Here is a 27,119-nt window from a genome sequence, read left to right as displayed (position 1 = left end):
CAGGCGAGTGAGGTGGGGAGGAGCTGTAGCCTACTGTACAATACATCAAGAAAGAACTATGTATGTGAATGTACTAAAATCCCATTGACATACACAGCCTGACCTCTGCTCCATGTCATTTTTACATTTTACATTTTTAGTCATTTAGCAGACGCTCTTATCCAGAGCAACTTACAGTAGTGAATGCATACATTTCATACAATTTCATACATATCATACATTTTTTTTTTCTGTGCTGGCCCCCCGTGGGAATCGAACCCACAACCCTGGTGTTGCAAACACCATGCTCTACCAACTGAGCTACAGGGAAGGCTGTCCTTGTTAGGCCAATGATTGACTGACGACTGAAATCTATTTGTCTTACTGACGGCTAAAAAGACACAAAACGTATTGAACTGGTGAGTTTCTATACGCTGCTTGACAGTGCTCATCATGGACCTGTACAAAACAACATTCTTGCTAGGCACCCTTTTATCTGCAGGTAAGATATAGCTGGCATCAGTTTACGCATTGGAAGTTGAAGTGAACTGAAGGATTCCCACACAGTGTTTATACTTGCAAATTGAACATTTATTCAGAAATTAGTCCTTCTATCTGTTCCCTTAAGTTCTTTGCTAGGTACCTGTGTCTACGAAGTTACTTCACGTGTGCTTAGTTCTTCAATATAATCATTTTGTAAGATTATCTTCTGTCAAACCTTATAACTGAAGCAGTTAGTTTAATCACATTGGATGTATTGCTCTTAGTACTGTACAGTGTATTGTAATTACTTATCTATTAGCCTTTATTTCGGGCTAGGTTTACTGCTGTAGTGGAAGTACACTCCAGTGGAAGAATGAGTAACTACAATACTTGTTACACGGTACACAGTAATAAGAACAATGTAAAGTGTTGAAACACAGTTTATCACATTAACGCTTCTATGTATTTTTCTTACTTGTAAGTTGTTTTGAAATAACTTGTTTTTTTTGTCTGTAGTGTATGTCCACTCCAGAAATGACTCATCTGTCAATAGACCTTCATGTCGCAACCTCTATGTTAGTGGTCTGTAACAGCAGTTTAGCCCAGGAACCATTGGGTTTAAGCATTGCATCACAGAGCAAGTGTAAGCAAACAGGGCCCGGTCATTTTTTCAGTCATACTCAGTATTTGTTATCTGTTTGTCCTTTTAGTCAGTGCGGTTGTCCTGGACGAATATGCAAAAACAGAGGGCGCCTGGATTCTCTCTTTGGTGAAGAGGGAGTACTCAGTAGGCACAGTCCTGGAATGTGCTGTCAAGTGTAACATTGAAACAGCTTTCACTTGCAGGTATCATTATGCTTATGGTCATTAATAGTGATAATAAACTCATTTGGGGGAAATTATTTCATAGTCAAAATGAATTCTGAATGTTTCTTGGTAGGTCCTTCATGTACATTGAAAAGGATCAAGAATGTTTGACAATACCAGCAAACGGCAAAATAGAGTCTGTTCTGAGAAGAACCAGCACTTCTCTATATGAAAAGAAAGGCAAGTCCTAATGTTTTTCTGATTTTTCTTGATGAGTAGCTACAGATTTTCCCTTGTGAAAAATGTATCAACCCATACAAAAATGACCATTCATGTATTACAAATATTAGAATACAAATTAGTTTCATGTGACTGTACTGGTCAACATGATTTTTGGTTAATATTTAGCTAACCTTTATGGAATGTCCAGTAAGAGGTTTGGACTGTGGCAGTAAACAAACCTAAGGGTTGAAGCAGATTATCTAAACAAGAGAGTCCAATCAGTCCTTCAGTGGGAGGCACATGGGGTATATCAAATTCCATACTGACCATATATGAAAACATCTCAGATAGTAAAATCCTGATGATGCTTTTTAATTACCCAAGAGGGGCTTTTGGTACACTGCTGAACTTGCTAAATAAAAAGTCAAAGAGTACTAACCAATCAACCCACCTACTACTGTTGAGACATCTTATTCTCTGTCTTTACAGAGTACTTGATGGAGTGTGTAAATGGAATCGGTATGGACTACAGAGGAACAACGTCCAAAACAAACTCAGGGAAGACTTGCCAGAGATGGGCATCAACATATCCACAAAGGCCTAAGTATGCTCTGCCACAACTTGTACCAGATCCGGCGCCAGAACGAATCAGTTGGACAGGCCTTTGATTTCAATAAGGGGGCACGTTTTTAAACGGGACTTGCGCGTTCACAATTGTTTTTTAATTTCTGTAATAGTAACGACCATAGGCAACTCGTGAGTTTCAAGTTTGTGGAAACTTACAACCTATCCTACCATTTCTACAAATCTGCGTGCCAGTAATGTATATATGCGCATTTTCGTGGAACAGTTTAATTTCACTAATAACGTTTTACTTTCTCAAAATCATTGTCACGTGGTTAATCATAAAAATATGAAGTAAAATGATAAAAATCTAAAAGTTAAAATTCAATAATGACGTGAGCACTAGCCTCTGTCATTTCGACACATTGATACTCTGTGATCCATTGGCGGCTAAAGAAACGCGAGCATAGAACTCAGAGATGCCGCAGTAGGCCTACAACTTCCATCGTCAACCAAGTAAAATGAATAGGCCTAAAGCCAACAGATAAAAACAGTAGAAAATATCCTGATAAAAATTCCGGTTCTTTCAATCATATTCATCTCTCTAATCTGCCTATCTATCTCCCTTTCTATCTGTCTTCAGCTATTGCTAGTGAAGTGCAACATTGTATAATATCAACTAGTCTATTCCGGGCCCTCGGTGTTTCCTGGGCCAGTGAGTTCGGGACAGAAAGCTGTTTTTAATGACGTTTACCCTGGATATATGGGATATATTTTGCTCTTTCACACCAAGGCTTGGTGATTGGGCGTGTTGGAAAGATTGTTCAAATATCGAGGAACTATCAGTTGCAATGCATGTAAAGAAAAAACAGACTTCGTTGAGTTGCGTGAGGCGAAGAAAAAAATGGTGGTGTATGTGGTGAGTTAAAACAATCAGAAATCAGACATTGTCAAATGGGCACTTTCCTAAATATTCATCCATTCTCGAGAGACGCAACATATCTTCGCCACACCCCCTTCCCTTTTTCTTGATGCAACATTTGAAATTATACTCAAAGCAAATTATGTTAACACATATTTTAGACGCTTTTCACTGACAGCCGCAACTCAATCAGCTAGACCTATTGCCGCGCGCACTACCCTAACAGTGCACTGTGCACCCGCCGACTATCGTTTCCAACCAGGGTTGCCAGGTCAAGTTCAAATTTCTAGAACATTGACCACTCACAACCTGCTAAAAAGACCTGAAAACATTTTACAGCAAGAGATGAGTTGCCATATCTATACAATCAACCCATTTTCCATAACGTTATCGAGACAATTAAGAAGGAATATCATAGTAACTTGTAATGTTAGAAGCAAAATTCTAGTTCTCAAAATAATAATTATTGCAAGCTATGACATGACTTCATTTAGGAATTTGAATATGTGACAAGAGAAAAGATGATTTGCCCTTATTAAACTCGCCAGATCATGTTCCATCAATGGATGTCGGTTTAACTCGCTTGACTGCTATGATTAAACAATAAGGTACAAGGGGGTATAGTATATGGCCAATATACCACGGCTAAGGGTTGATCTTAATCACCACGCAACACAGAGTGCCTGGATATATTGGCCATGTACCACAAACCCCCAAGGTGCCTTTTTGCTGTTATAAACTGGTTACCAATGTAATTAGAACAGTAAAAAGTAATGTTTTTTCATACACGTGGTATATGGTCTGATATACCACGGCCTTCAACCAATCAGCATTCAGGGCTTGAACCAGGTTTACAATTGTAAATAAATCAATTTTGCGCATTTTCTGGCTGTTATTTTGTGCCGGATGTTATGCATGCAAACCGTTATAAATGGCCCATTTGCAAGAATGACTTGTCATTTCAATAGGTACAGGCAGGGGCGCAGTATGGGTGGGTTAGGACAATTCTAAGGGCCTGTGACTGTACATTATTTTCAATATTCAATTATTAACCTATCCTCATTAATATACTATTTTATTTGCAATGTACTAATAAAACTAACGGTTTATTTTATTTATTTATTTTTTGGCAAAAAGTAAACATCCAGAGAGCCTCTGTATTGCTGAGAACAGACTGAGAACAAGATATATCTCAAAGTAATGGCTGGATTGCCATACAATTTGTTGTGCACAATCAAGACCCCAAGTGGAAGACACCTATTGATTTGGTGACGACTTGACCTTTCCTCTAGCGCCACTATCAGGCCTTTTCATTTCCATTTTGTTTTCCATTTTCCATTTCCACTTTTACAGCTGCTGTTTTTTTTGTTGGTATGTATACTTAGTTCACAAATCTGAGGCTGGTTTTATTATATTGTTTGTTATGGCATTCTATAGATGATAATGTTAATTTATTATAATTGAAGAGGTTAATGTATATTTAAGTTATATTTATTTTAAGTTATTCATTAATGTTAAGAGAATTTTCCATTCAAGACTTTTACCATTAAAATTACATTTAGACTGTAAAAGATTACCTTTAGTACATTTCTTATAGAGGGTATCAGTTTTGCATCAAATAGTGAATTCCACTGTATGCAGAATGTTGCATGCATGTCTGTACAGTGTTATATTTTCACAGCTTACAGTCAGTAAATATCGTACAGAAATATTGGACTACAAGAGAGTTCCAAGCCTGCAAAGGTAGAGTTATTTAAAGCTTTGAATGGGTCGATTGGGTTCTGGAGGTGTGTGTTTACAGCAATTGCGCAGGGTTGGTGGGGCCTGTGGTGGTGGGGCCTAATGTGATATCTTTTCATAGGGCACAAACTCCCTGGCAGCGCCCCTGGGTATGGGCCACAGACTAAGATCGAATTACTTTTTGCTATGGTTTGCTAAGATAAAGGCAGGTAGCCTATAGCCCCTGATAGGCCTACATCTAATTTCAGATAGCCTACAGTAGCCTAGACAAGATGTAAACAAGATGTAAACTAACAATTTAGCTGCTTGCTTAGTTCAAATTAACAGACTCATTTATTCAAGATAAATAGCAAGGCGATTTCGCAGTAAGAAGTGCTTGTTTCCCTAATAGCCTGCTCGAATAGGATACGGAGGATGGGGTCATCATTTCAATCACTGAATTAAAAATTAATAATATGTATATGAACTGAATTTGTTTGTTAACAACAGACAGTGTTTATTTTTTGAATAGGTTTACCGTCAATCTAATGCGTTCATAATAACACAAGGCTACAACAACAATAAACTGAAGTTATAGGCTATTTAATACATTGGTTTGCCAGCTCCATGTAGGCTACATAAGTGGCACAAATTGATTTGCAATGACTCCAGTGATATCATCATTTCAACATATGTATTGTATCAAATGGTAGCCTACAATGACATATACATTAATATTCTACTTGATGGCCAACAGAGGCAAATGTATAATTCTCCACATTTGGCCTAATGTCAGTTTCATTGAGGACTTTTTCCTATAAAAAATAACCACAAGAGAGAGTTCCAAACTTCCATTCCAATTTCCACTCGGGCAGCCCCCGAGACCAAAGACTGAGCATGCATAAATCACTGCCGGCCAAACCCTCCCCTAAGTAATGGGACGACGCTGGGCCAATTGTGCGCCGCCCCATGGATCTCCCGGTCGCGGCCGAAATATATATATTTTTAAGAGAAATGCCTTGGCGGGCGCGGTGCAATTTAGAAATAGCCCAAAACCCGCAACATCGTTTACAAAGTAGGCCAATTATATGGAAAACCGCGAACATGGCAACATTGTTTCCAAGTCACAAAAGGCTGAAACCAGAGAGCGCTATATAATGACGAGATAATTATGTCCCCACAGTTGTACTACTGAATGCATTCTACTGAAATATGTCTTCCGTATTTAACCCAAACTCTCTAAATCAGAGAGGTGCGGGGGGGCTACCATAATCGGGTGTCTTTGTGCCAAAGGCGGGAAGTTTATGTCTGCATATTATTCCCAAAGAAACACATTGGATTTATACTGGACAGATTTTGGGGAGATTGAGCCCTCTCGCTTCTCCTCTTCCTCTCTGCTGAAACTATATCACTGGACAAAGCAGCCGAGCGAGCGAAACAGCGCCCCTCTATATATGGCCCATGTATCTGATGCTCTCTGGACAGAAATAGTATGACATGCCATACTCTTTTGGTCCAGACAGCATCGGATGAATGGTCAACACATACTTAGACAGAGGGGCGCTGTTTCGCTCTCTCGGAACCTTTAACTGAGATTGAGGAGTCTTCCTGTTGGCGCACGTTTCGGTCAAATAAATGATCAATATTTCTATATTTTTATTTGGACGGGCAAGGGGGTACGTTAGATCGGGCCAGGCCACCTAAGGCCCGCCCATAGCTGTCCCTGACTTGTACAATATTTCTCATATTCCTATTAAGTATTTTATTTACATAATATGGATTAAAATGGGTTGTAAAGGTTTTGTATAATTTTTGCCTGCAGTTTTGAAAGTAGCAAAACATAATTACTAATAATTTGTAGACTGCAAATTGACCGCAAGAATCCCAATCAGATATACTATTTGACTAAATAATTTCAAACCTTGCTATCAAACCTTGCTTACATTTGTATACCTTTGGAAAGTATTTAGACCCCATGACTTTTTCAACATTTTGTTAGGATAAAGCCTTATTCTAAAATTGATGACATTCTATTTATTCCTCATCAATCTACACACAATACCCCATAATAACAAATTACATTTTTTGAAGTTTATAAAAAACGGAAATATCACATTTACATACATATTCAGACCATTTACTCAGTACTTTGTTGAAGCACCTTTGGCAGCGATTACAGCCTTGAGTCTTCTTGGATATGACGCTACAAGTTTGGCACACCTGTATTTGGGGGGTTTCCCCCATTCTTCTCTGCAGATCCCCTCAACCCTGTCTGGTTGGATGGGGAGCGTTACTGCACAGCTATTTTCAGGTCTCTTCAGAGATTGGGTTTAAGTCCGGGCTCTGGCTGGGCCACTCAACGACATCCAGAGACCTGTCCTGAAGCCACTCCTGCATTATCTTGGCTGTGTGCTTAGGGTCATTGTCCTTTTGGAAAGTGAACCTTCACCCCAGTCTGAGGTCCTGAGTGCTCTGGAGCAGGTTTTCATCAAGGATCTATCTGTACTTTTCTCCGTTCATCTTTGCCTAAATTCTGACTAGTATCTCAGTCCCTGCTGCTGGTGTGACGCTTGGCATTCAGGCCAAACAGTTCAATCTTGGTTTCATCTGACCAGAGAATCTTGTTTCTCTTGGCCTGAGAGTCTTTAGGTGCCTTTTGCCAAATTCTAAGCGTGCTGTCATGTGCCTTATTTCTGAGGAGTGCCTTCCGTCTGGTCACTCAACCATAAAGGCCTGATTGTTGGAGTGCTGCAGAGATGGTTGTCCTTCTGTAAGTTTATCCCAACTCCACAGAGGAATTCTAGAGCTCTGTCAGAGTGACCATCGGGTGCTTGGTCACCAGCCTGACCAAGACCCTTCTCCCCCGACTGCTCAGTTTGGGGGGGCAGCCAGTTCTAGGAAGAGTCTTGGTGGTTCCAAACTTCTTCCATTTAAGAATGATGGAGGCCACTGTGTTCTTGGGGACCTTCAGTGCTGCAGAAATGTGTTGGTACCCTTCCCCAGATCTATGCCTCGACACAATCCTGTCTGGGAGCTCTACGGACAATTCCTTCGACCTCATGGCTTGGCTGTTGCTCTGACATGTACTGTTAACTGTTGGACCTTATATAGACGGATGTGTGACCTTCCAAATCATGTCCAATCACTTGAATTTTTCACAGGTGGACTCCAAGTTGTAGAAACATCTCAAGGAGGATCAATGGAAACAGGATGCACCTAAGCTCAATTTCGAGTCTCATAGCAAAGGGTCTGAATACTTATGTAAATAAGGTATTTCTGTTTTTATTTTTTAATACATTTGCAAAAAATTCTAAAAACCTGTTTTCGCTTTGTCATTATTGCGTATTGTGCGTAGATTGCTGGGGATGTTTTATTTATTGAATCCATTTTAGAATAAGACTGTTACGTAACAATATGTGGAAAAAGTCAAGGGGTCTGAATACTTTCCGAAGGCACTGTATCTAGGGTTGCAAAGGGAGGGTATATTACTGGATACTTTGAGTTTACCAGTAAACTACCAGAATTTTCGTGTCTTTCAAGGATTTTATGTAATCTATCACTAGACATCTTGTGGCCTTATCACGTGTAAAATATATGAAATAATTAAATAAGATACAAAAAATATATACAGTACCAGTCAAAAATTTGGACACACCTTTATTTTTACTATTTTCTACATTGTAGAATAATAGTGAAGACATCAACACTATGAAATAACATTTATGGAATCATGTAGTAACCAAAAAAGTGTTAAACAAATCAAAATATATTTGAGATTCTTCAAAGTAGCCACCTTTGCCTTGATGGCAGCTTTGCACACTCTTGGCATTCTCTCAACCAGCTTCATGAGGTAGTCACCTGGAATGCATTTCAATTAACAGTTGTGCCTTGTTAAAAGTTAATTTGTGGAATTTATTTCCTTCTTAATGCGTTTGAGCCAATCAGTTATGTTGTGACAAGGTAGGGGTGGTATACAGAAGATATCCCTATTTGGAAAATACCAAATCCATATTATGGCAAGAACAGCTCAAATTAGCAAAGAGAAACGACAGTCCAACATTACTTTAAGACATAAAGGTCAGTCAATCCTGAAAATTACAAGAACTTTGAATGTTTCATCAAGTGCAGTCACAAACACCATTAATCGCTATGATGAAACTGGCTCTCATGAGGCCTGCTACAGGAGAGGAAGACCCAGACTTACCTCTGCTCCAGAGGATAAGTTCATTATAGTTACCAGCCTAAGAAATTGCACCCCAAATAAATGCTTCACAGAGTTCAAGTAACAGTCACATCTCAACATCAACTGTTCAGAGGAGACTGCATGAATAAGGCCTTCATTGTCGAATTTCGGCAAAGAAACCACTACTAAAGGAGACCAACAAGAGACTTACTTGGGCAAAGAAACATGAGCAATGTACATTAGACTGGTTGAAATCTGTCCTTTGGTCTGATGATTCCAAATTTGCGATTTTTGGTTCCAACAGAAGTGTCTTTATGAGATGCAGAGTAGGTGAATGGATGATCTCCACATGTGTGGTTCCCACCGTGAAGCATGGAGGAGGAGGTGTGATGTGTGATGGTGCTTTGCTGGTGACACTGTCTCTGATGTTTTTAGAATTCAAGGCACACTTAACCAGCATGGCTACCACAGCATTCTGCAGCGATACGCCTTCCCATCTGGTTTGCGCTTAGTGGGACAGTCATTTGTTTTTCAACAGGACAATGACCAAACACACCTCCAGGCTGTGTAAGAGCTATTTGACCAAGAAGGAGAGTGATTGGAGTGCGGCATCAGATGACCTGGCCTCCACAATCACCCAACCTCAACCCAATTGAGATGGTTTGGGATGAGTTGGACCGCAGAGTGAAGGAAAAGCTGCCAACAAGTGTTCAGCATATGTGGGAACTCCTTGAAGATTGTTGGAAAAGCATTCCAGGTGAAGTTGGTTGAGTGAATGCCAAGAGTGTGCAAAGCTGTCATCAAGGCAAAGGGTGGCTACTTTGAATAGTACAAATGTAAGAAAAATTAGTAGGTGTGTCCAAACTTTTATTGTATATAGAATGACAAAGCTGTAAAACATTATCTTACATATAAACCATCTACTTAGTGAATATAATGTGTTTAATATGAGGGTTTCAGCATGAAATACCCTTAACACACTTGATTTATTTTACTATGTCAATATGTATTTGTTGTCAATGTTTTGGAGTCAAACTGTTGGCAGTTGTGAAAAAGTAAATAGTTGGAAGAGGTAATTGAAAATTGAAAATAATGCCATTGTTGATTAGATGCTTTGTTCCATTAATTATGCTATTTTCTCTTGAACCATATGGTCTATCTACTAGAAACCCGTAGACAATATGGACACAGATATAAAAAAATGAATACTCTATATAAATACACATTTTTGAAGTTACTCAAGTATAAATTACCAAAGTTACGATAGATTGCCATTTATTTTCTGTTAATTACCAAAATGACTGAAGATTCCAGTTAACTTTGGTAAATTACCGATAGCCTTGCAACCCTACATATATCGCTCTACTATACACGAGAATACTTTGGAACAGATTTCCAAAATTAAAATCATTTGGAGCTGATTTGCTGGTGTTTTTACAGTCTGCTATGTCCAACAATAAAACAAATATTTTGCTCGGAAGACTTGGGGGGCCAAATGAAATCACCCACATCCTGCAACAACAAAAAAATCGAATTCATACAATATGTTATGAATTTGTAAGTGCTTAAGATCCTGTTCAATCTCTTAAGTAACTTGTGAGGTTAGATTTCTTAACACCTGAATTAAATTAACATTATCTGTGTGAATGTCTCTTACAGCATGACTCCGTCAACACACCCCAAAGCCGACCTGGAGTCCAACTTCTGCAGAAACCCTGATGGGGACAGCAAAGGTCCCTGGTGCTACACAACAGACCCTGGCACCAGATGGGAGACCTGTAACATCCAGAACTGCAGCGGTACCCTCAATATCTTGTTATGTCCCAATAAGCTAATGAAACAGCTGGTGTCATGTTGGCACAAAAGTTAAGATTTCAAAACCACTAAAATACTATCTATATTTAACAAAGAGTTGTTTGGTCCATAGAGGAATGTATGCACTGCAGTGGTAAGAACTACAGGGGAAAGATCTCCACCACTGAGAATGGCTACACCTGCCAGCACTGGAACGCCCAGAAACCTCACAACCATGGCTACATTCCCAGCGCGTAATAGCCTTCTCTCTCTCTCTCTCTCTCTCTCTCTCTCTCTCTCTCTCTCTCTCTCTCTCTCTCTCTCTCTCTCTCTCTCTCTCTCTCTCTCTCTCTCTGTACTCCAAAGTGCTGGAGTACAGAACCAAAAAACAAAAACTGTGTCACTGTCCCAATACTTTTGGGCTCACTGTATATGTCTAACCATGTGCTCCTTCATCTCGTTCTCCCCCCCCACCCCCCACCGCCCCGCTCCCTGTCTCTCCAGTCTTCTTGAGAAATACCTGGAGGAAAATTACTGTAGGAACCCAGACGGAGACCCCAGACCCTGGTGTTTCACCACCAGCCCCTCCAAACGCTGGGACTTCTGCTCTATCCCTCGCTGCAGTGAGCTATCATAGATATACTAGTAATAGTGTTGTATATTGTCTATTGCTTTCGTAACTTGGACCCCTTCTACTCCCTACTAGCGACTCTGTCACCCCATTTATTATCTTCATCTTGTATCTCTTTTGTCTCCCATGACCCCTGTTTCCCCTGCTCTTTCACATAAATATAAACAATTTAATTAAAACATGAGTTTACCAACTCCCAGGGAGTTCTCCTCACTCTTTCCCTCTCCCCTAGCCTCTGAGCCTCCCAGGGTGGTGGAGGAGCTCACCTGTGCCACAGGCGACGGCAGTGCCTACAGGGGAACCATCGGAGTGACAGCATCTGGGAAAGCCTGTCAGGTCTGGGCAACTCAGACGCCCCAACAGCACAACAGAACTCCAGACAACTACCCATGCAAGTAAGATCAACCCACGAGATTGGGCAACTTGTTTTTACTCAAGCAAGAACCAAACTTTGCGTTTCTCAGTGCAGTAGATCAGTGTTTTAATGTCTTATAGATACAGGCTGACTGTGATTTAACCAATATGTGTGGTTGTTTGTGTTCCTGTCAGAGGCCTGGAACTGAACTACTGCAGGAACCCAGACCATGAGAAGATGCCCTGGTGCTTTACTACAGACCCAGAGACGCGCTGGGAGTACTGCAAGGTGCCTAGCTGTGGAGATGTTCCTGGACCAGGTCACTTGACACTGCATCATGATGATGATGATAATGAAGATTATGATGATGATGTTAATGCATTGGATTTATATAGCTTTCCCTAATGCTAAAATTGCTATATACTAACTACGTAGCGAAACTTATGTCATCCACTAGCAATCCATACAGCCTACATTTTTCACCAAAATTCATATTTAATTTGGTTGATGTGGCTCATATTGTTTTTAAACCTCAGATTACGCAGCTCCCCCTCCAGCTGAGGAAGACTGCTATGTGGACGACGGGACCGACTATCGTGGTATGGTGACGGAGACCATCAGTGGGAAGAGATGCCAGTCCTGGAGCTCGATGACACCTCACAGTCACAATAAAACACCGCAGGTCTTCCCTAAAGCGTGAGGCCTAGAGCATAGTCAAATAATCTCTAACCACTGTGCAAAAACTGGTTGAATCTACGTTGTTTCCACGTATTTTCAAACTACAAAAATCTATGCGATGACACTGAATCAATGTGAAAAACTGATTAGATTTGCAAAAAGTCATCAACGTAAGGGCATTTGGAACTTGTGTAAATCAAATGTAAATCAAAACTAGATGTTGAACTGATGTCTGTGTCTAGTGGGTAATGTATATCTCTAGCTCTATCTCTGTCTTCTACTATCTAGTCATTAAAAGCCAAACAATGTAATTTGTCATCTTCAGTGTCTGAGGACATTATGTCTTTTATATGTGCTTCACAGCGATTTGAGAAGAAACCTGTGTAGGAACCCTGATGGCGACCGTGCACCATGGTGCTACACCACTGACCCCTCTGTTCGTTGGGAGTTCTGCAGTGTGAATAGATGCCCAACTGCTCCCAAGCCTACTCCTAAACCTGACAAACATGACCAGCCCAAGCCAAAACCCTCCCAGACACCCTCAGATGACAGCAGAGGTAATCTATCTATCCTTTCATCAGTGCTTGGGAAGCTATTTTGAAAATATACAGTGATCTCCAAAAGTATTGCATCGGTGACACATATTTTGTTGTTTTGGCTCTGTACTCCAGCAATTTGGATTTGAAATTATACAATGATTATGAGGTTAAAGTGCAGACTGTCACCTTTGATTTGAGGGTATTTTCATCCATAGTGAACCGTTTAGAAATTACAGCACTTTTTGTACATAGTCCCCCCATTTTTGGGGACCAAAAGTATTCACTTATGTGTGTATTAAAGTAGTAAAATGCCAAGTATTTGGTTCGTATTCCTAGCATGCAATGACTACATTAAGCTTGTGACTATACAAACTTGTTGGATGCATTTGCTGTTAGTTTTGGTTGTATTTTAAGATTATTTTGTGCCCAATAGAAATTAATGGTAAAAAATATATTGTGTCATTTTGGAGTCCCTTTTATTGTAAATAAGAATAGAATATGTTTCTAAACACTTCTACATTAATGTGGATGCTACCATGATAAAAGATAAACCTGAATGAATCATGAATAATAATGAGCGAGAAAGTTAGACAAGTATCATGCCACCAAGACATGCTAACCTCTCACCATTACAATAACAGAAGAGGTTAGCATTTTTTGGGGGGGGTATGTTCTTACATTTCGTTTTTGCTTCTTTTACTTTCGGTTTTGTACACCAGCTTCAAACAGCTGAACAATTTAATATTTTTGCTTTTGGAAAATATATTTTTTTGCTTATTTTGTCACATAAACTGAAATGAACTATTATAATTTTAGCAACCAGGAAATGCCGGCGGAATTTCTGCATAGTGCATCTTTAACAAGTCTCATAATAAGTTGCTTGGACTCACTCTGTATGCAATAATAGTGTTTAACATGATTTTTGAATGATTACCTCATCTCTGTACCACACACATCTAATAACCTGTAAGGTCCGTCAGTCGAGCAGTGAATTTCAAACACAGATTCAACCACAGAGGAAAAATATTCCAAATCATGCATCCTGTTTGCAACAAGGCACTAAAGTAATACTGCAAAAATATTTCACTTTTTGTCCTCAATACAAAGTGTTATGTTTGGGGCAAATCAAATAGAATACATTACTGAGTACCACTCTCCATATGTTCAAGCATAGTGGTGGCTGCATCATGTTATGGGTATGCTTGTAATTGTAAAGGACTGGGGATAAAAATAATTTACGAAATGGAGCTAAGCACAGGCAAAATCCTAGTGGAAAACTTGGTTCAGTCTGCTTTTCACCAGACACTGGGAGATGAATTCACCTTTCAGCAGGACAATAACCTAAAACAGGAGGCCAAATCTACACTGTAGTTGGTAACCAAAAAGACAGTAAATGTTCCTGAGTGGCCGAGTTACAGTTTTGACTTAAAGCTCCTTGAAAATCTATGGTAAGACTTGAAAATGGTTGTCTAGCAATGATCAACAACCAATTTGACAGATAATTTGGAAAATAATAATGAGCAAATATTGTACAACCCAGGGGTGCAAAGCTCTTAGAGATTTATCCCGAAAGACTCACAGCTGTAATTGCTGGCAAAGGTGATTCTAACATGTATTAACTCAGGTGTGTGAATACTTATGTAAATGAGATATTTCTGTATTTAATTTTCAAGACATTTACAAAAATGCCTAAAAACACATTTTCACTTTGTCATTATAGGCTATTATGCGTGATAAAAATATATATATATATTTTTTTATTCAATTTAATTCATTTTGAATTCAGGCTGTAACACAACAAAATGTGGAAGAAGTCAAGGGGTATGAATACTTTATGAAGGCACTGCAAATCTGAAATGCCATAGACTACAATTCAGGTTCATTTGCTACCAGAATGTGTAGTTTAGCCTATTTAACACAAAAACTATGTTTCAAGTGAGAATTACGCAGGCCTGATGCCGAAAAAGAAAGGAAAGTATTGCTTACTTTACCCACATTTTATTTTAGACAAAAAATAAGTGTGTAGATCCAGTAGTTAGCTACACCACTACATAAAAACATTGTAATTAACTACTGAAAACACTACCTAGATTAGAATTGAGTTCAACATTCATTCTTTCGCCCTACATTGTCAGTGTTGAGGATAGAAATGTTATCCCTGATATTGTTTTCTGTTGACTGTGGCTTTCAGATTGCAAGGTGGGCAACGGGGGGACATACAGGGGTCCTACTTCCATGACCGTGTTGGGTGTCACCTGTCAGAGTTGGAGCGCCCAGAGCCCCCATCAGCACACCAGCTTCACCCCTGAATCCCACCCTGACAAAGGCATGGAGTCCAATGTAAGTTCAAGGAGTCTTCTTATAAGACCTATTTAAATCATGTCAGATGATACTGCAAAAGTATTGCATATGACAGACATTTGGGAAGATGTACTTACATTTATTCAGCGCCCCTTTCCCCTGTTAGAATTGTAGAAACCCTGACAATGACGCGAATGGACCATGGTGCTACACCACAGACAGAAACCAGAAATGGGACTACTGCCAAATCCCAGATTGCGGTATGTGGACGACTGTGACCAGGGTGCAAATTGTGGGGGAGCCAGGGGGGCTCAGCTCCCCTGAATGAGACATTAGCTCTCCTAAATACAACAAAAGTCAGAATTTGGGGTGTGTCTAAATAATGCTAATTTAAGCATTCTCCTTTTTAAAATGCAGTGGTAAATATGTTTTACAGTGGTAAATATTCAAATAAAAGCTTTCAAATGAAATGAACACCCCCACCTCTCTGTCATGGTTTAAACCATTTATTTCTGCACAAACCTCCCTGTCCACAGCACTGTTCACTCAGTAGTGCTGAATTTTGGCCATAGCTGAGCTCCTTTAAATGCATAGATTTTCCTTTGCACTTGCTCATTTTCGCCATTTGTTTGCCATGCGCCCTTGATAAAAAAGAGTATATGCCTTTATTCCAATGCATTAGATTTATCCGTTGATGTATCGTTTGGTTTTGTCAGTCAGCTGTTTAGAGCACTCATTGCGGGTATTGGTGTTCTCTGTGCCGTCCTGGCCAGAAGAAGTAGACCATTTATTTAGCTTTATTATTTTCTATCAATATTTGTTTTCTTTCCTGGATCAGCCGATGATGGTCGCCAATATCACTAGACAACTAGCCTACAGCTAGACACCAATCTGCATCCAACCCATCCAACATTAATGACAGTAGGCCTATAGTTGACTCTTTTGGTTAGAAGCATTACATTTTGCAATGGCATAGGCCTACATTATTTTGGATTTGTGTGCCCGTGAGAACTGTTTTCATGGCAAAACATAATTACATTTTACGTGGGCATAGTTATACTTACAGTGCATTTTCCAAGATCTCCAAGATCCAGGAATCGTACTGGATTTAAGTTCAATGTTCTAATTAAATTGTTAAATGCTTAATAATTACAAATAACACTGTCATAAATGTAATTCATGTAAGGAAAGAAAAGTAGTGTTTTATGTCACACGATCTATGAAGACTCCAAGCATTCAACTCATGAATTATGACCAGCTCATGAACTAAGACGTAATCATGTTTTGATTCAACTCTTGTGTTCATGTGTGTAAAATTGCCTCGGCTGACAGGGCAGGCTACCAGCAGTGGTGTAGGCCTAGTGGAATGTAAATGCAGCCAAACGCAGTTTAACCATCTTTTTCAGAAAAATGCAGTGAAAGTATAGGGAGCGTTAATTTTTTCACCGTGACTGGAAATCAGAGTTTACCCACCAAGTTTTTTTTACCACTACACCACTGGCTACAGAAAGGCCTATTTGAAGTGCATAGTAATAGGCCTAGACATTGTAGCCTAGTCTAGTAAATTGACCCTGTGTGTTAGGGTGCCCATCCAGTTTTTCCTGGGACAGTTTCAGCCCCATTTCAGGTGTCCCGACTTTTCAGGCTCCCAAAAAAGTACATTTGCCAGCAAGCCGCATTAATGTAGGCCTACTCAATGGAAATCACTGAATGTCATTAGGCACAACTTGTGGTGTTTTGTAAACAGATTTGTATTTCCATTCATCAAATGGCGTGAGTGTATAGTACATGCATTGCACTGTTCCTATTATTTTGGAGTGGAGGAACATGCATAGGTAGCCATCTTTTTGAAGTGATTTGTTTGACAATCAGATTAAAGCCTCATGAATGGTTGTGTTCATGCCACATTAAAAGGTAATCCATTTTTACCTTAAATTACTTCTTTATTATAGACCCATAAAAAAATATTGTGCACCCAATAACCCCCCCACACCCCGAATGTCACGGTGTAATTCGCACTCTGATTGTGAGTGACAGTTTCTGTTAATCATTATACAAATGGCTGTTGTTGCTTTATCCAGATGTACTGTATGTGGTTACTGTATGTATATCTGCCTGCATTCTATCTGGTCTACATTGTGGAATTCACAAAAGTGTATTTTTGGTCTCCAGCTGGCTTGAAATGTGGGCAGCCTGTTTCAAAGCCCAGGAGGTGTTTCGGTCGCATCGTTGGAGGTTGTGTATCCAAACCCCACTCATGGCCCTGGCAGATCAGCCTAAGGACCAAGTATGGAGGATAGCATCCCATTCCCTTTCATGAATCTCATTAACATATTGACAATTACATACAATAATACAAAACAATATCTCACGGAGAATTTATTCACTTACCCTTCTGTCCATCCCTCTGCAGCACTGGCATCCATTTCTGTGGAGGAACTCTGATTGCCCCTCAGTGGGTCCTCACCGCTGTCCACTGCCTGGAGAGGTGAGAGAGCAGCCCTCATCAGTGCCCGTATGAGGCTTACTACTCACTAAACCTATACCAACCAGAAGGGCAGTTATACATACTGTGTAGTAGTGGCCAATGTTTCCTCAAATTATTTTTTGCTCTCAGCAAATTTCATGTCTGCTGAGTGCAAACATGAACATTGTGAAAATTCTGTGCAACACTGACACTGTACCTATTTTAAGTTACAGTTTTAACTGTGGCCAAGTAGGCTACTGTGGCTATTTGATCATAATGTAGACCTACCAGAGGGGCCTACCATCAAAAAGAAGGGAGAAAAATGCATCACATAACTTTTTAAGATGGAAATAGCTGTTCTATCGTTCAGCCTACAGTAGCAGCCTATGTGTGGTGTTCAATGTAGGCCTACATTCCATCAGACTTTTGGGAGAGCAAAAACATGCAGGACTTGACATTAACCTGTTTATCCACTTGTCATTCAGACAAGAAGGTGACTGAAAATGTTGTGTTGTTTGATGCAAGAAGCCACTTTACAATTAAAAAAAAATATATATTATTCCCATACCATTATTACAGAGAATCAGACAAATGATGCTACCCTCAGCCTACTGGCTACTTATCTTATTCAAGACTGTCTCAAAATACAACACTGCCCCTTTAAGACATAAACAAATCTCTTTACCTGACTTGCTTTTCAAAGATGGCTAGAAATGCACACATTCTGTGCTATTGTAGGAAGCAACCAATCCCACATTGTTGACTAGAAATTAGCGTTATCTGGCGTAATAACTCACTAACTAGCAAACCGTATGAACAAATGTGTACAGGTGGCTACATGTAGCTCTCGCTTGATCTCAGAACAAGTGCATCTACTCATGACAGCTCATGCTGTCCAATTCAAAGTGAACGGCACCGATCCATATATGGCAATGGCTATTTGCATAAATGCCTCCTGCATATCTGATTGGTTATGGTGCACCGGTCTGTGTAGACTATAGTGTGGGTCTGACAGGTGTTGCAATGGTCAATCCGCTGTCTGCATTGGCCATACAGCATTTACAGTGATATGGCCTCAGCAGAAGTCAGGGCATTTATACTTCTTGAGCTTTGCCGAGCAGCGCAGAGCTGTTGTGAAATAAGTTGTCAAGGAAGTGAGTTTGTGTTTATGCAGGACCTCCCGCCCTCACCTACAGTACCGTCAACCAGTCATGGCAATGTGGAGCTATATGGAGCCCCACTGCGATGTGGTACAGAGATCAAGGGCTCCCGAGTGGCACAGCGGTCTAAGGCACTGCATCTCAGTGCTAGAGGCGTCACTACAGACCCTGGTTTGATTCCAGGCTATATCACAACCGGCAACAATAGGGAGTCCCATAGGGATGCGCACAATTGGCCCAGCATCGTCCGGGTTAGGCCGTCATTGTAAATACGAATTTGTCCTTTAACTGACTTGCCTAGTTAAATAAAGGTTAAATAAAGAAAATACATTTGGCATCTGCGTGCCTCAGGAGGCTCCGCAATTGCGTCACACCATCCATGTGGAGCCTCCGACCACATTGTCGGATCAAGCATAAATTGGCTCTGAGTCGTGCATGTCAGTGCAACAGAATCCTATGCCAATGTGCTTTGCCTACAATAAAATATATTGCACAGTTAGTTTTGCATAGTTCATTTTGTTTCGGTATGTTACATTGAAAGTGGCTAATATTGCGTTGATTCGAGCACAATTCCCACAGCAGAGCGAAACGTTGATAGTGTTAACTCTTAAAGGGAAAACTAGAATGAAGTTCAATCTCGTGCTTCTCTATTTCATCTGTGCGCCAGCGCGAAGGGAGCTGCGCGCACGGTGCAGTTTAGAGGTAATATTGGTAGTGGCTGAGTGTTAGCCTCCTACACAGTTGAAAAGCAGCATTACTGTTTAGTCATGTTTACTGCGAGGCCCTAATTATGGATTACAAGTACATCTGTCTGTGTGTGTGTATATCAGATCAAAGAGGCCATCTGCCTACATGGTGGTATTGGGAACGCATAAAGAGGGAGGAAATGAACCATCTAAGCAGGAGCGTAACCTGGTGAAACTGATCCTGGGACCTGGCGAAACAGACATTGCACTACTGAAGCTAGAGAGGTGAGCGAGGCCATTTCATTGTCTTAAAAAAAACACAATAGAATGTTTTATATTTTTCTTGCTGTTTGGAGGTCCGAAGCTGTAAAAAGACTTGTGTGATTGATTTTCAGCCCTGCAATCATAAATGACAAGGTTTTACCAGCATGCTTACCTGAGAAGGATTATGTGGTACCACCTGGAACAGAGTGCTATGTGACAGGATGGGGAGAGACACAAGGTTCAAGAGTCATGCATGTTTTTTCCCCTCATGGTTGCTCTCATAACATGATGCAAAATTAAGTTATGCTTCTGTCCAGGACTCCATTACTTTGTTGATGCAAATATACCAATCATGTTTTGATATTTTCCGACATGAAACATTGATCTTTGTGTTTGTAGGAACTGGTGGAGAAGGGCTCCTCAAGGAGACAGGCTTCCCTGTTATAGAAAATAAAGTGTGTAATCGTCCTGCCTACCTGGACAACAGAGTCAAGGAACATGAGATGTGTGCTGGAAACATTGAAGGGGGAGCAGACAGTTGCCAGGTATACACTACCGGTCAAAAGTTTTAGAACACCTCCATTTTTCCAGTTTTATTGAAATTCACACAGTTTAATGTTGTCACGGATTCCTCCGGTACTGCTGCTCATTCCGTGCACCAGTTCCGGAGGTCTACCTCACCGGTCTCTAGGCATCATTGAACTGTCTCATTGCGCACACCTGATTCTGTAACGGTTGTCGTCGGATATAGACCAAAATGCAGCGGGGAAATGTGCACTCATCTTCTTTATTATAAATGGACAAGAAGGAGAACCAAAACAAACACGTACACAAAGAAAACACAACGACTAATCACAGGCTGGTAAGGCACAAGGCTATACACAGAACAATCTCCCACAAAGTACTCAACAAACACATACCTATATATAGGACTCTCAATCAGAGGCAACTAGAAAACACCTGCCTCCAATTGAGAGTCCAACCCCAATTAACAAAACATAGAAAAACAAAAGACTAGACAAATCATAGAAATACACTAACATAGAACAGTGCCCAAAACCCCCCCGAATACATAAATCAAATACCCTACTAAACAAACCACCACCCCGAACCACAAAACAAATACCCTCTGCCACGTCCTGACCAAACTACAATAACAAATAACCCCTATTACTTGTCAGGACGTGACAGTACCCCCCCCCCCCCCAAAAGGTGCAGACCCCGGATGCACCTCACACAAAATATATTTTTTTTTACCCCAAAACAAACATAAATCCCCTAAACTAAAGGGAGGGAAGGGAGGGTGGCTGCCGTCAACAACGGCACCTGTGCTACACCCCCCCTCCCCAACCCACCTATACTGGAGGTGGCTCAGGTTCTGGTCTACAGCCACCCCCTGACCAGTCCACCCCTGCACAATGTTCAGGGCTGTAGAGCGTCTCTGGGGGCTCCGGACTGTGGACCAACTCTGGAAGATCCAGACCGTAGTCAGACTCACTCGGTTACGGACCGTAGTCAGACTCACACAGTTCGGATTTATCGACAGACTCACACAGTTCGGAGTTATAGGCAGACTCACTCGGCTCCGGACCGCAGGCAGACTCACTCGGCTCCGGACCGCAGGCAGACTCACTCGGCTCCGGACCGCAGGCAGACTCACTCGGCTCCGGACAGGCAGACTCACTCGGCTCCGGACCGCAGGCAGACTCACTCGGCTCCGGATTGCAGGCAGACTCACTCGGTTCCGGATTGCAGACAGACTCACTCGGTTCCGGATTGCAGACAGACTCACTCGGTTCCGGACTGCAGGCCGTCTTGCATGGATCTGGACTGTAGACCCATTCACTCCTCTCCAAACTGTGGGCCGTCTCACTCGGTTCCGGGCTAGACACTCTTACCGGATACTCTGGACGGGGCACTGTTGCCAAATATTCTGGACGGGGCATTGTCGTCGGACACTCTGAACGGGGCACTGTTTCCGGACACTCTGGACGGGGCACTGTCGTCGGAAGCTCGAGCCTGGACTGACGCACTGGAAGCCTGATGCGTGGTACTGGTACTGGATGTGCCAGTTTGGGGACACGCACTTCAGGGCTAGTGCGGGGAGCAGGAACAGGCTGAGTTGGACTGGGATTACGCACTGGAAGCCTGATGCGTGGTGCTGGTACTGGATGTGCCAGTTTGGGGACACGCACCTCAGGGCTAGTGCGGGGAGCGGGAACAGGCTGAGTTGGACTGGGTTGACGCACTGGAGGCCTGGTGCGTGATGCTGGCTGTGGATATACCAGGCCGTGGAGAAGCACTGGCGGTCTCGATCGCACCTCCTGCACAACCCATCCTGGCTGGATGGAACTAGTAGCCCTGTACGTGCGGAGTGCTGGTACAGGGCGAACTGGGCTGTGCAGGGGCCTGATGGTTGCCGTGCGTAGAGCGGGCGTAGGGTAGCCTGGTCCTAGGAGGCGCACCGGTGACCAGACGCGCTGCGCAGGCATCCTCCTACCAGGCTGGATGCCCACTCTAGCACGGCATCTGGGAGGGGCTGGGATCACTCGCACTGGACTGTGCGTGCGTATGGGCGACATCGTGCAAAACTCGGCGCCCTCCACTCCATGCGATCCTGCATATAAGCACGGGTAGCTGGCTTAGGGCTCACCCTTGGCCCAGCCAAACTACCCGTGTGCCCCCCCCAAAAAAAAATCTTGGGGTTGCCTCTCGTGCTTTATCGGCGCATATATGGCTTCATACCTTCGCCGCTCTGCCTTGGCTGCTTCAATCTCCTCCGGTGGGAGACGGTAATCCCCAGCCTGATGCCATGGTCCAGCCCCATCCAGAATTTCCTCCCAGGTCCAATTCTCCTGATAGTCCATATACTTGTTCCGATGCTCCTTACCCCGCTGCTTGGTCCTTGTTTGGTGGGAGATTCTGTAACGGTTGTTATCGGATATAGACCAAAATGCAGCGGGGAAATGTGCACTCATCTTCTTTATTATAAACGGACAAGAAGGAGAACCAAAACAAACACAACGACTAATCACATGCTTGTAAGGCACAAGGCTATACACAGAACAATCTCCCACAAAGTACTCAACAAACACATACCTATATATAGGACTCTCAATCAGAGGCAACTAGAAAACACCTGCCTCCAATTGAGAGTCAACCCCAATTAACAAAACATAGAAATACAAAAGACTAGACAAAACATAGAAATACACTAACATAGAACAGTGCCCAAAAACCCCCGGAATACATAAATCAAATACCCTACTAAACAAACCACCACCCCGAACCACATAAAACAAATACCCTCTGCCACGTCCTGACCAAACTACAATAACAAATAACCCCTATTACTGGTCAGGACGTGACAGATTCCAATTCCCCTGATTAGTAATTGTATATATGTGCCCACTGTTCACCATTGTCTATTATTGTTCCCATTTGTTTAACAAAATGTAATCAAAATGTTTGACTCATCAAAGTAGCCACATTTTGCAGGCATAACAGCCAAACACACTCGTGGCATTCTTTCTACAATAGAAATCAAATATTGTTTGTAAAGTTCTTCCCAACACTGTTGCAGAAGTTGTCACAAATGTGCTGCACTTGTAGGTTGCTTTGCTTTCACCCTTCTGCCCAGTTCATCCCAAACCAGCTCGATGGGTTTTAAGTCTGGAGACTGTGCTGGCCATTCCATGACTTGAAGCCTAGCGTCTTGTTCTTTTCTCCTAAGGTAGTTCTGACAAAGCCCAGAGGTATGTTCTGGGTCATTATCTTGCTGTAGGATGAACCCCATAGCATGGAGGTATGTTCTGGGTCATTATCTTGCTGTAGGATGAACCCCATAGCATGGAGGTATGTTCTGGGTCATTATCTTGCTGTAGGATGAACCCCATAGCATGGAGGTATGTTCTGGGTCATTATCTTGCTGTAGGATGAACCCCATAGCATGGAGGTATGTTCTGGGTCATTATCTTGCTGTAGGATGAACCCCATAGCATGGAGGTATGTTCTGGGTCATTATCTTGCTGTAGGATGAACCCCATAGCATGGAGGTATGTTCTGGGTCATTATCTTGCTGTAGGATGAACCCCATAGCATGGTGGTATGTTCTGGGTCATTATCTTGCTGTAGGATGAACCCCATAGCATGGAGGTATGTTCTGGGTCATTATCTTGCTGTAGGATAAACCCCATAGCCTGGTGGTATGTTCTGGGTCATTATCTTGCTGTAGGATGAACCCCATAGCATGGTGGTATGTTCTGGGTCATTATCTTGCTGTAGGATGAACCCCATAGCATGGTGGTATGTTCTGGGTCATTATCTTGCTGTAGGATGAACCCCATAGCATGGAGGTATGTTCTGGGTCATTATTTTGCTGTAGGATGAACCCCATAGCATGGTGGTATGTTCTGGGTCATTATCTTGCTGTAGGATGAACCCCATAGCATGGAGGTATGTTCTGGGTCATTATCTTGCTGTAGGATGAACCCCATAGCATGGAGGTATGTTCTGGGTCATTATCTTGCTGTAGGATGAACCCCATAGCATGGAGGTATGTTCTGGGTCATTATCTTGCTGTAGGATGAACCCCATAGCATGGTGGTATGTTCTGGGTCATTATCTTGCTGTAGGATGAACCCCTGACCAACTAGGCGCACACCAGAGGGTATTGCAAGGCGCTGCCTAAATGCTGTGGTAGCCGTTTTGGTTCAGGGTGCCACTCACTCTGTGCTAGTCGCCGACTCTGGATCCAGCAAAAGAGCCCCAGACCATCAAGCTTCCTCCTCCATGTTTGACAGTTGATGTCACACACTGAGCAACCATCCTTTCGCCTACTCGACGGCGTAATGAACTGAAGATTTCATTTTGATTCATTGGCCCATAAGTGTCACGTCTGTTCCCGCTTGGTGCTCAAGGTCGCCAGGCTGCTCATCATTATGCACACCTGTCACCATCGTTATGCGCTTCATCGGACTCTTCTGGACTCATCACGTCATTGATTTCCTCCCCTATATCTGTCACTTCCTCAGTTTCATTCCCGTGTCTGCATTGATGTTGTGTTGTTTCTCTTGTCCAGATGCTGTTTTTGTTTCGTTTCATGTTTATTTTTTATTAAACCCTCACCCTGTACTTGCTTCCCATTTCCCAGCGTCTGTCTCAAGGCCGTTACTGTTACGGCCTGATCGGTTTCATCTGTCTTTGTGCTTGTCTCCACCCCCCTCCAGGTGTCGCCCACCTTCCCCATTATCACCTGTGTATTTATACCTGTGTTCTCTGTTTGTCTGTTGCCAGTTCGTTTTTGTTCGTAAAACCTACCAGCATTTTGTTTCCCTGCTCCCGCCTGTTCCTTGCTCCAGTTTTCTAGTTTCCCGGTTCTGACCGTTCTGCCTGCCTGTCATCCTGTACCTTTGCCCCACTACTCTGGATTACCGACCTCTGCCTGACCTGACCCTGAGCCTGTCTGCTGTCCTATACCTTACACCCTCTCTGGATTATTGGCCCATGCTTGCTTTGACCTGTCATTTGCCTGCCCCTGATTGAGGAATAAACTTTTGTTTCTTCAACACTGTCTGCACCTGGGTCATACCTGAAAACATGATAGTTACAATAAGTCTTCAGTAGTCCACTGGCAATGCTTCATGGCCCAGGCAAGCCTCTTTTTCTTATTTTGCCATCTTAGCAATGGCTTTCTTACTGCGACTCGACCTGTCAAACCTGCAGCTCAAAGTCTTCGCTTCGCAGTTGAAACGAAGACTTGCTTCGACCAGTGTTAAGCTGTGCTTGAAGCTGTTGTCTTGTGAGCCGCCTATCACGCAAGCTTTTGACTCTCAGAAACTTGTCTTCTGATTCTGTTGTGGCTTTGTCTGCCAGACCTCTTCCTGTCAGTTTCCAAGTGCCTTTTGATGGTGTAGGAAACTATACTCACCTTGGCTTTCTTTGCAATTTCTCTAAAGGAAAGACCTACACTTAAGGGTTATAGTGGTCTGTCTTCCTTCAATTGCCTTTTTCTCACCATTATACTACTTCCTGCAGTACAATATTGTCCAAATAATGCTTAAGAGGGTGTTTTATTTCTTTACCAGGTATGTTGACTGAGAACACATTCTCATTTATAGCAACAACCTGGGGAATAGTTTCAGGGGAGAGGAATGAGCCAATTGTAAGCTGGGGATGATTAGGTGGCCATGATGATATGAGGGCCAGATTGGGAATTTAGCCAGGGCACCAGGGTTAACACCCCTACTCTTACAATAAGTGCAATGGGATCTTTAATGACCTCAGAGAATCAGGACACCTGTTTAACATCCCATCTGAAAGACAGCACCATGTCCCCAATCACTGCTTGGGGGGGGTATTGGGATATTTGTTTAGACCAGAGGAAAGAGTGCCTCCTACTGGCCCGCCAACAGCAGCTGGTCTCCCATCCAGGGACTGACCAAGACCAACCCTGCTTAGCTTCAGAAGCAAGCCAGCAGTGGGATGCAGGGTGGTATGCTGCTGGTGTAGTCACAGTCTGTTCCAACACTGCTTTTATACAGACAGAGGGATTGTAATTAATCAACAAAAGTTGTGACACCTGTAGGAATTGTTAGCATCAACTTTCAAGGCTGAATTTACTTCCATTGCTGCAGAACAGCTGTAAGTTGTTAACCCATTACTTGTTCCCTGAAAAAATGACTTTTTTTTAGAACTATGAAATGTACAATATTTTTCAGTTTTTGGTAACTGAAACTTTTATTTTTAACCTCTGGCAGTTTACCGCTTACCTTTGTACCATTTCAGGTTATTCACTGGACTTGAACTGCTTAAATGTCTAAAAAACTGGAAAAATGGGGGTGTTCTAAAACTTTTGACCTATAGTGTACATGCTCAGCAACAACTTGTAATCATTCAATTTCAGTAAGGACGGTGTGGTTGGTTGTATACTGCAGTTTCCACAATGAGTTTAAAGTTAACTGCATTGGAGTGATGATGATAATGGTGGTGATGATGTTTTTGACTTCTTCCAGGGTGACAGTGGCGGCCCTTTGGTGTGCCATGCTCAGAACACCTTTGTTCTCCAGGGAGTGACATCTTGGGGTCTGGGCTGTGCTAACGCCATGAAGCCAGGGGTGTACGTCAGAGTATCGAAGTTTACTGATTGGATTAACAGTCAGATAAAGATGAATTCTTAACCCTCTACTATACATCCATAATCTCGAGGAATGGATCATTTGAGCCCTAAATGTAGTTTTATTAAGACTTGAAAGTACAAATTAAATCAAATGAAATACAAAATTGCAGGGTTCATTGTTTTGTTTAGAAAATAAAATAATTCAATTGATAAGCAATCCAATTATGTTCTAGCCTGGTACACAACCA

General features: G+C 42.1%; 1 protein-coding gene across 2 annotated transcripts; it reads left to right on the top strand.

The window, feature by feature from the left end:
• Window positions 1-373: 373 nt before the first annotated feature.
• On the top strand, window positions 374-27,084 carry LOC115174819 (plasminogen). Of its 2 annotated transcripts, XM_029733741.1 has the most exons (19): window positions 374-481; window positions 1,173-1,308; window positions 1,403-1,509; window positions 1,981-2,095; window positions 10,539-10,678; window positions 10,807-10,927; window positions 11,178-11,296; window positions 11,537-11,699; window positions 11,854-11,978; window positions 12,196-12,355; window positions 12,701-12,894; window positions 15,068-15,216; window positions 15,344-15,437; window positions 17,350-17,464; window positions 17,591-17,665; window positions 19,635-19,775; window positions 19,886-19,992; window positions 20,154-20,299; window positions 26,768-27,084. In XM_029733741.1, exons 1-19 carry the CDS (start codon window positions 433-435, stop codon window positions 26,930-26,932), a joined length of 2,421 nt encoding a protein of 806 aa, XP_029589601.1. In that variant the 5' UTR covers window positions 374-432; the 3' UTR covers window positions 26,933-27,084. The 2 variants fall into 2 exon arrangements, with proteins under 2 accessions (XP_029589601.1, XP_029589603.1); XM_029733743.1 differs by lacking the exons at window positions 374-481; window positions 1,173-1,308; window positions 1,403-1,509; window positions 1,981-2,095 and adding an exon at window positions 4,556-4,720.
• Window positions 27,085-27,119: the final 35 nt, after the last annotated feature.

Source organism: Salmo trutta, chromosome 35, assembly GCF_901001165.1.
Source record: "Salmo trutta chromosome 35, fSalTru1.1, whole genome shotgun sequence".
Classification (NCBI taxonomy): Eukaryota; Metazoa; Chordata; class Actinopteri; order Salmoniformes; family Salmonidae; genus Salmo; species Salmo trutta.
The sequence above is the reverse complement of the archived record's forward strand: the minus strand, read 5'-3'. Positions and strand labels throughout refer to the sequence as shown.

Bases quoted from the DNA above. Each gene is read 5' to 3' on its own strand.
- LOC115174819 (XM_029733741.1), top strand. From the start codon at position 433: ATGGACCTGTACAAAACAACATTCTTGCTAGGCACCCTTTTATCTGCA. The intron at 1,510-1,980 runs GCAAGTCCTAAT...CTGTCTTTACAG, and splicing joins TTCTCTATATGAAAAGAAAG to AGTACTTGATGGAGTGTGTA. The intron at 11,700-11,853 runs GTAAGATCAACC...TGTTCCTGTCAG, and splicing joins CCAGACAACTACCCATGCAA to AGGCCTGGAACTGAACTACT.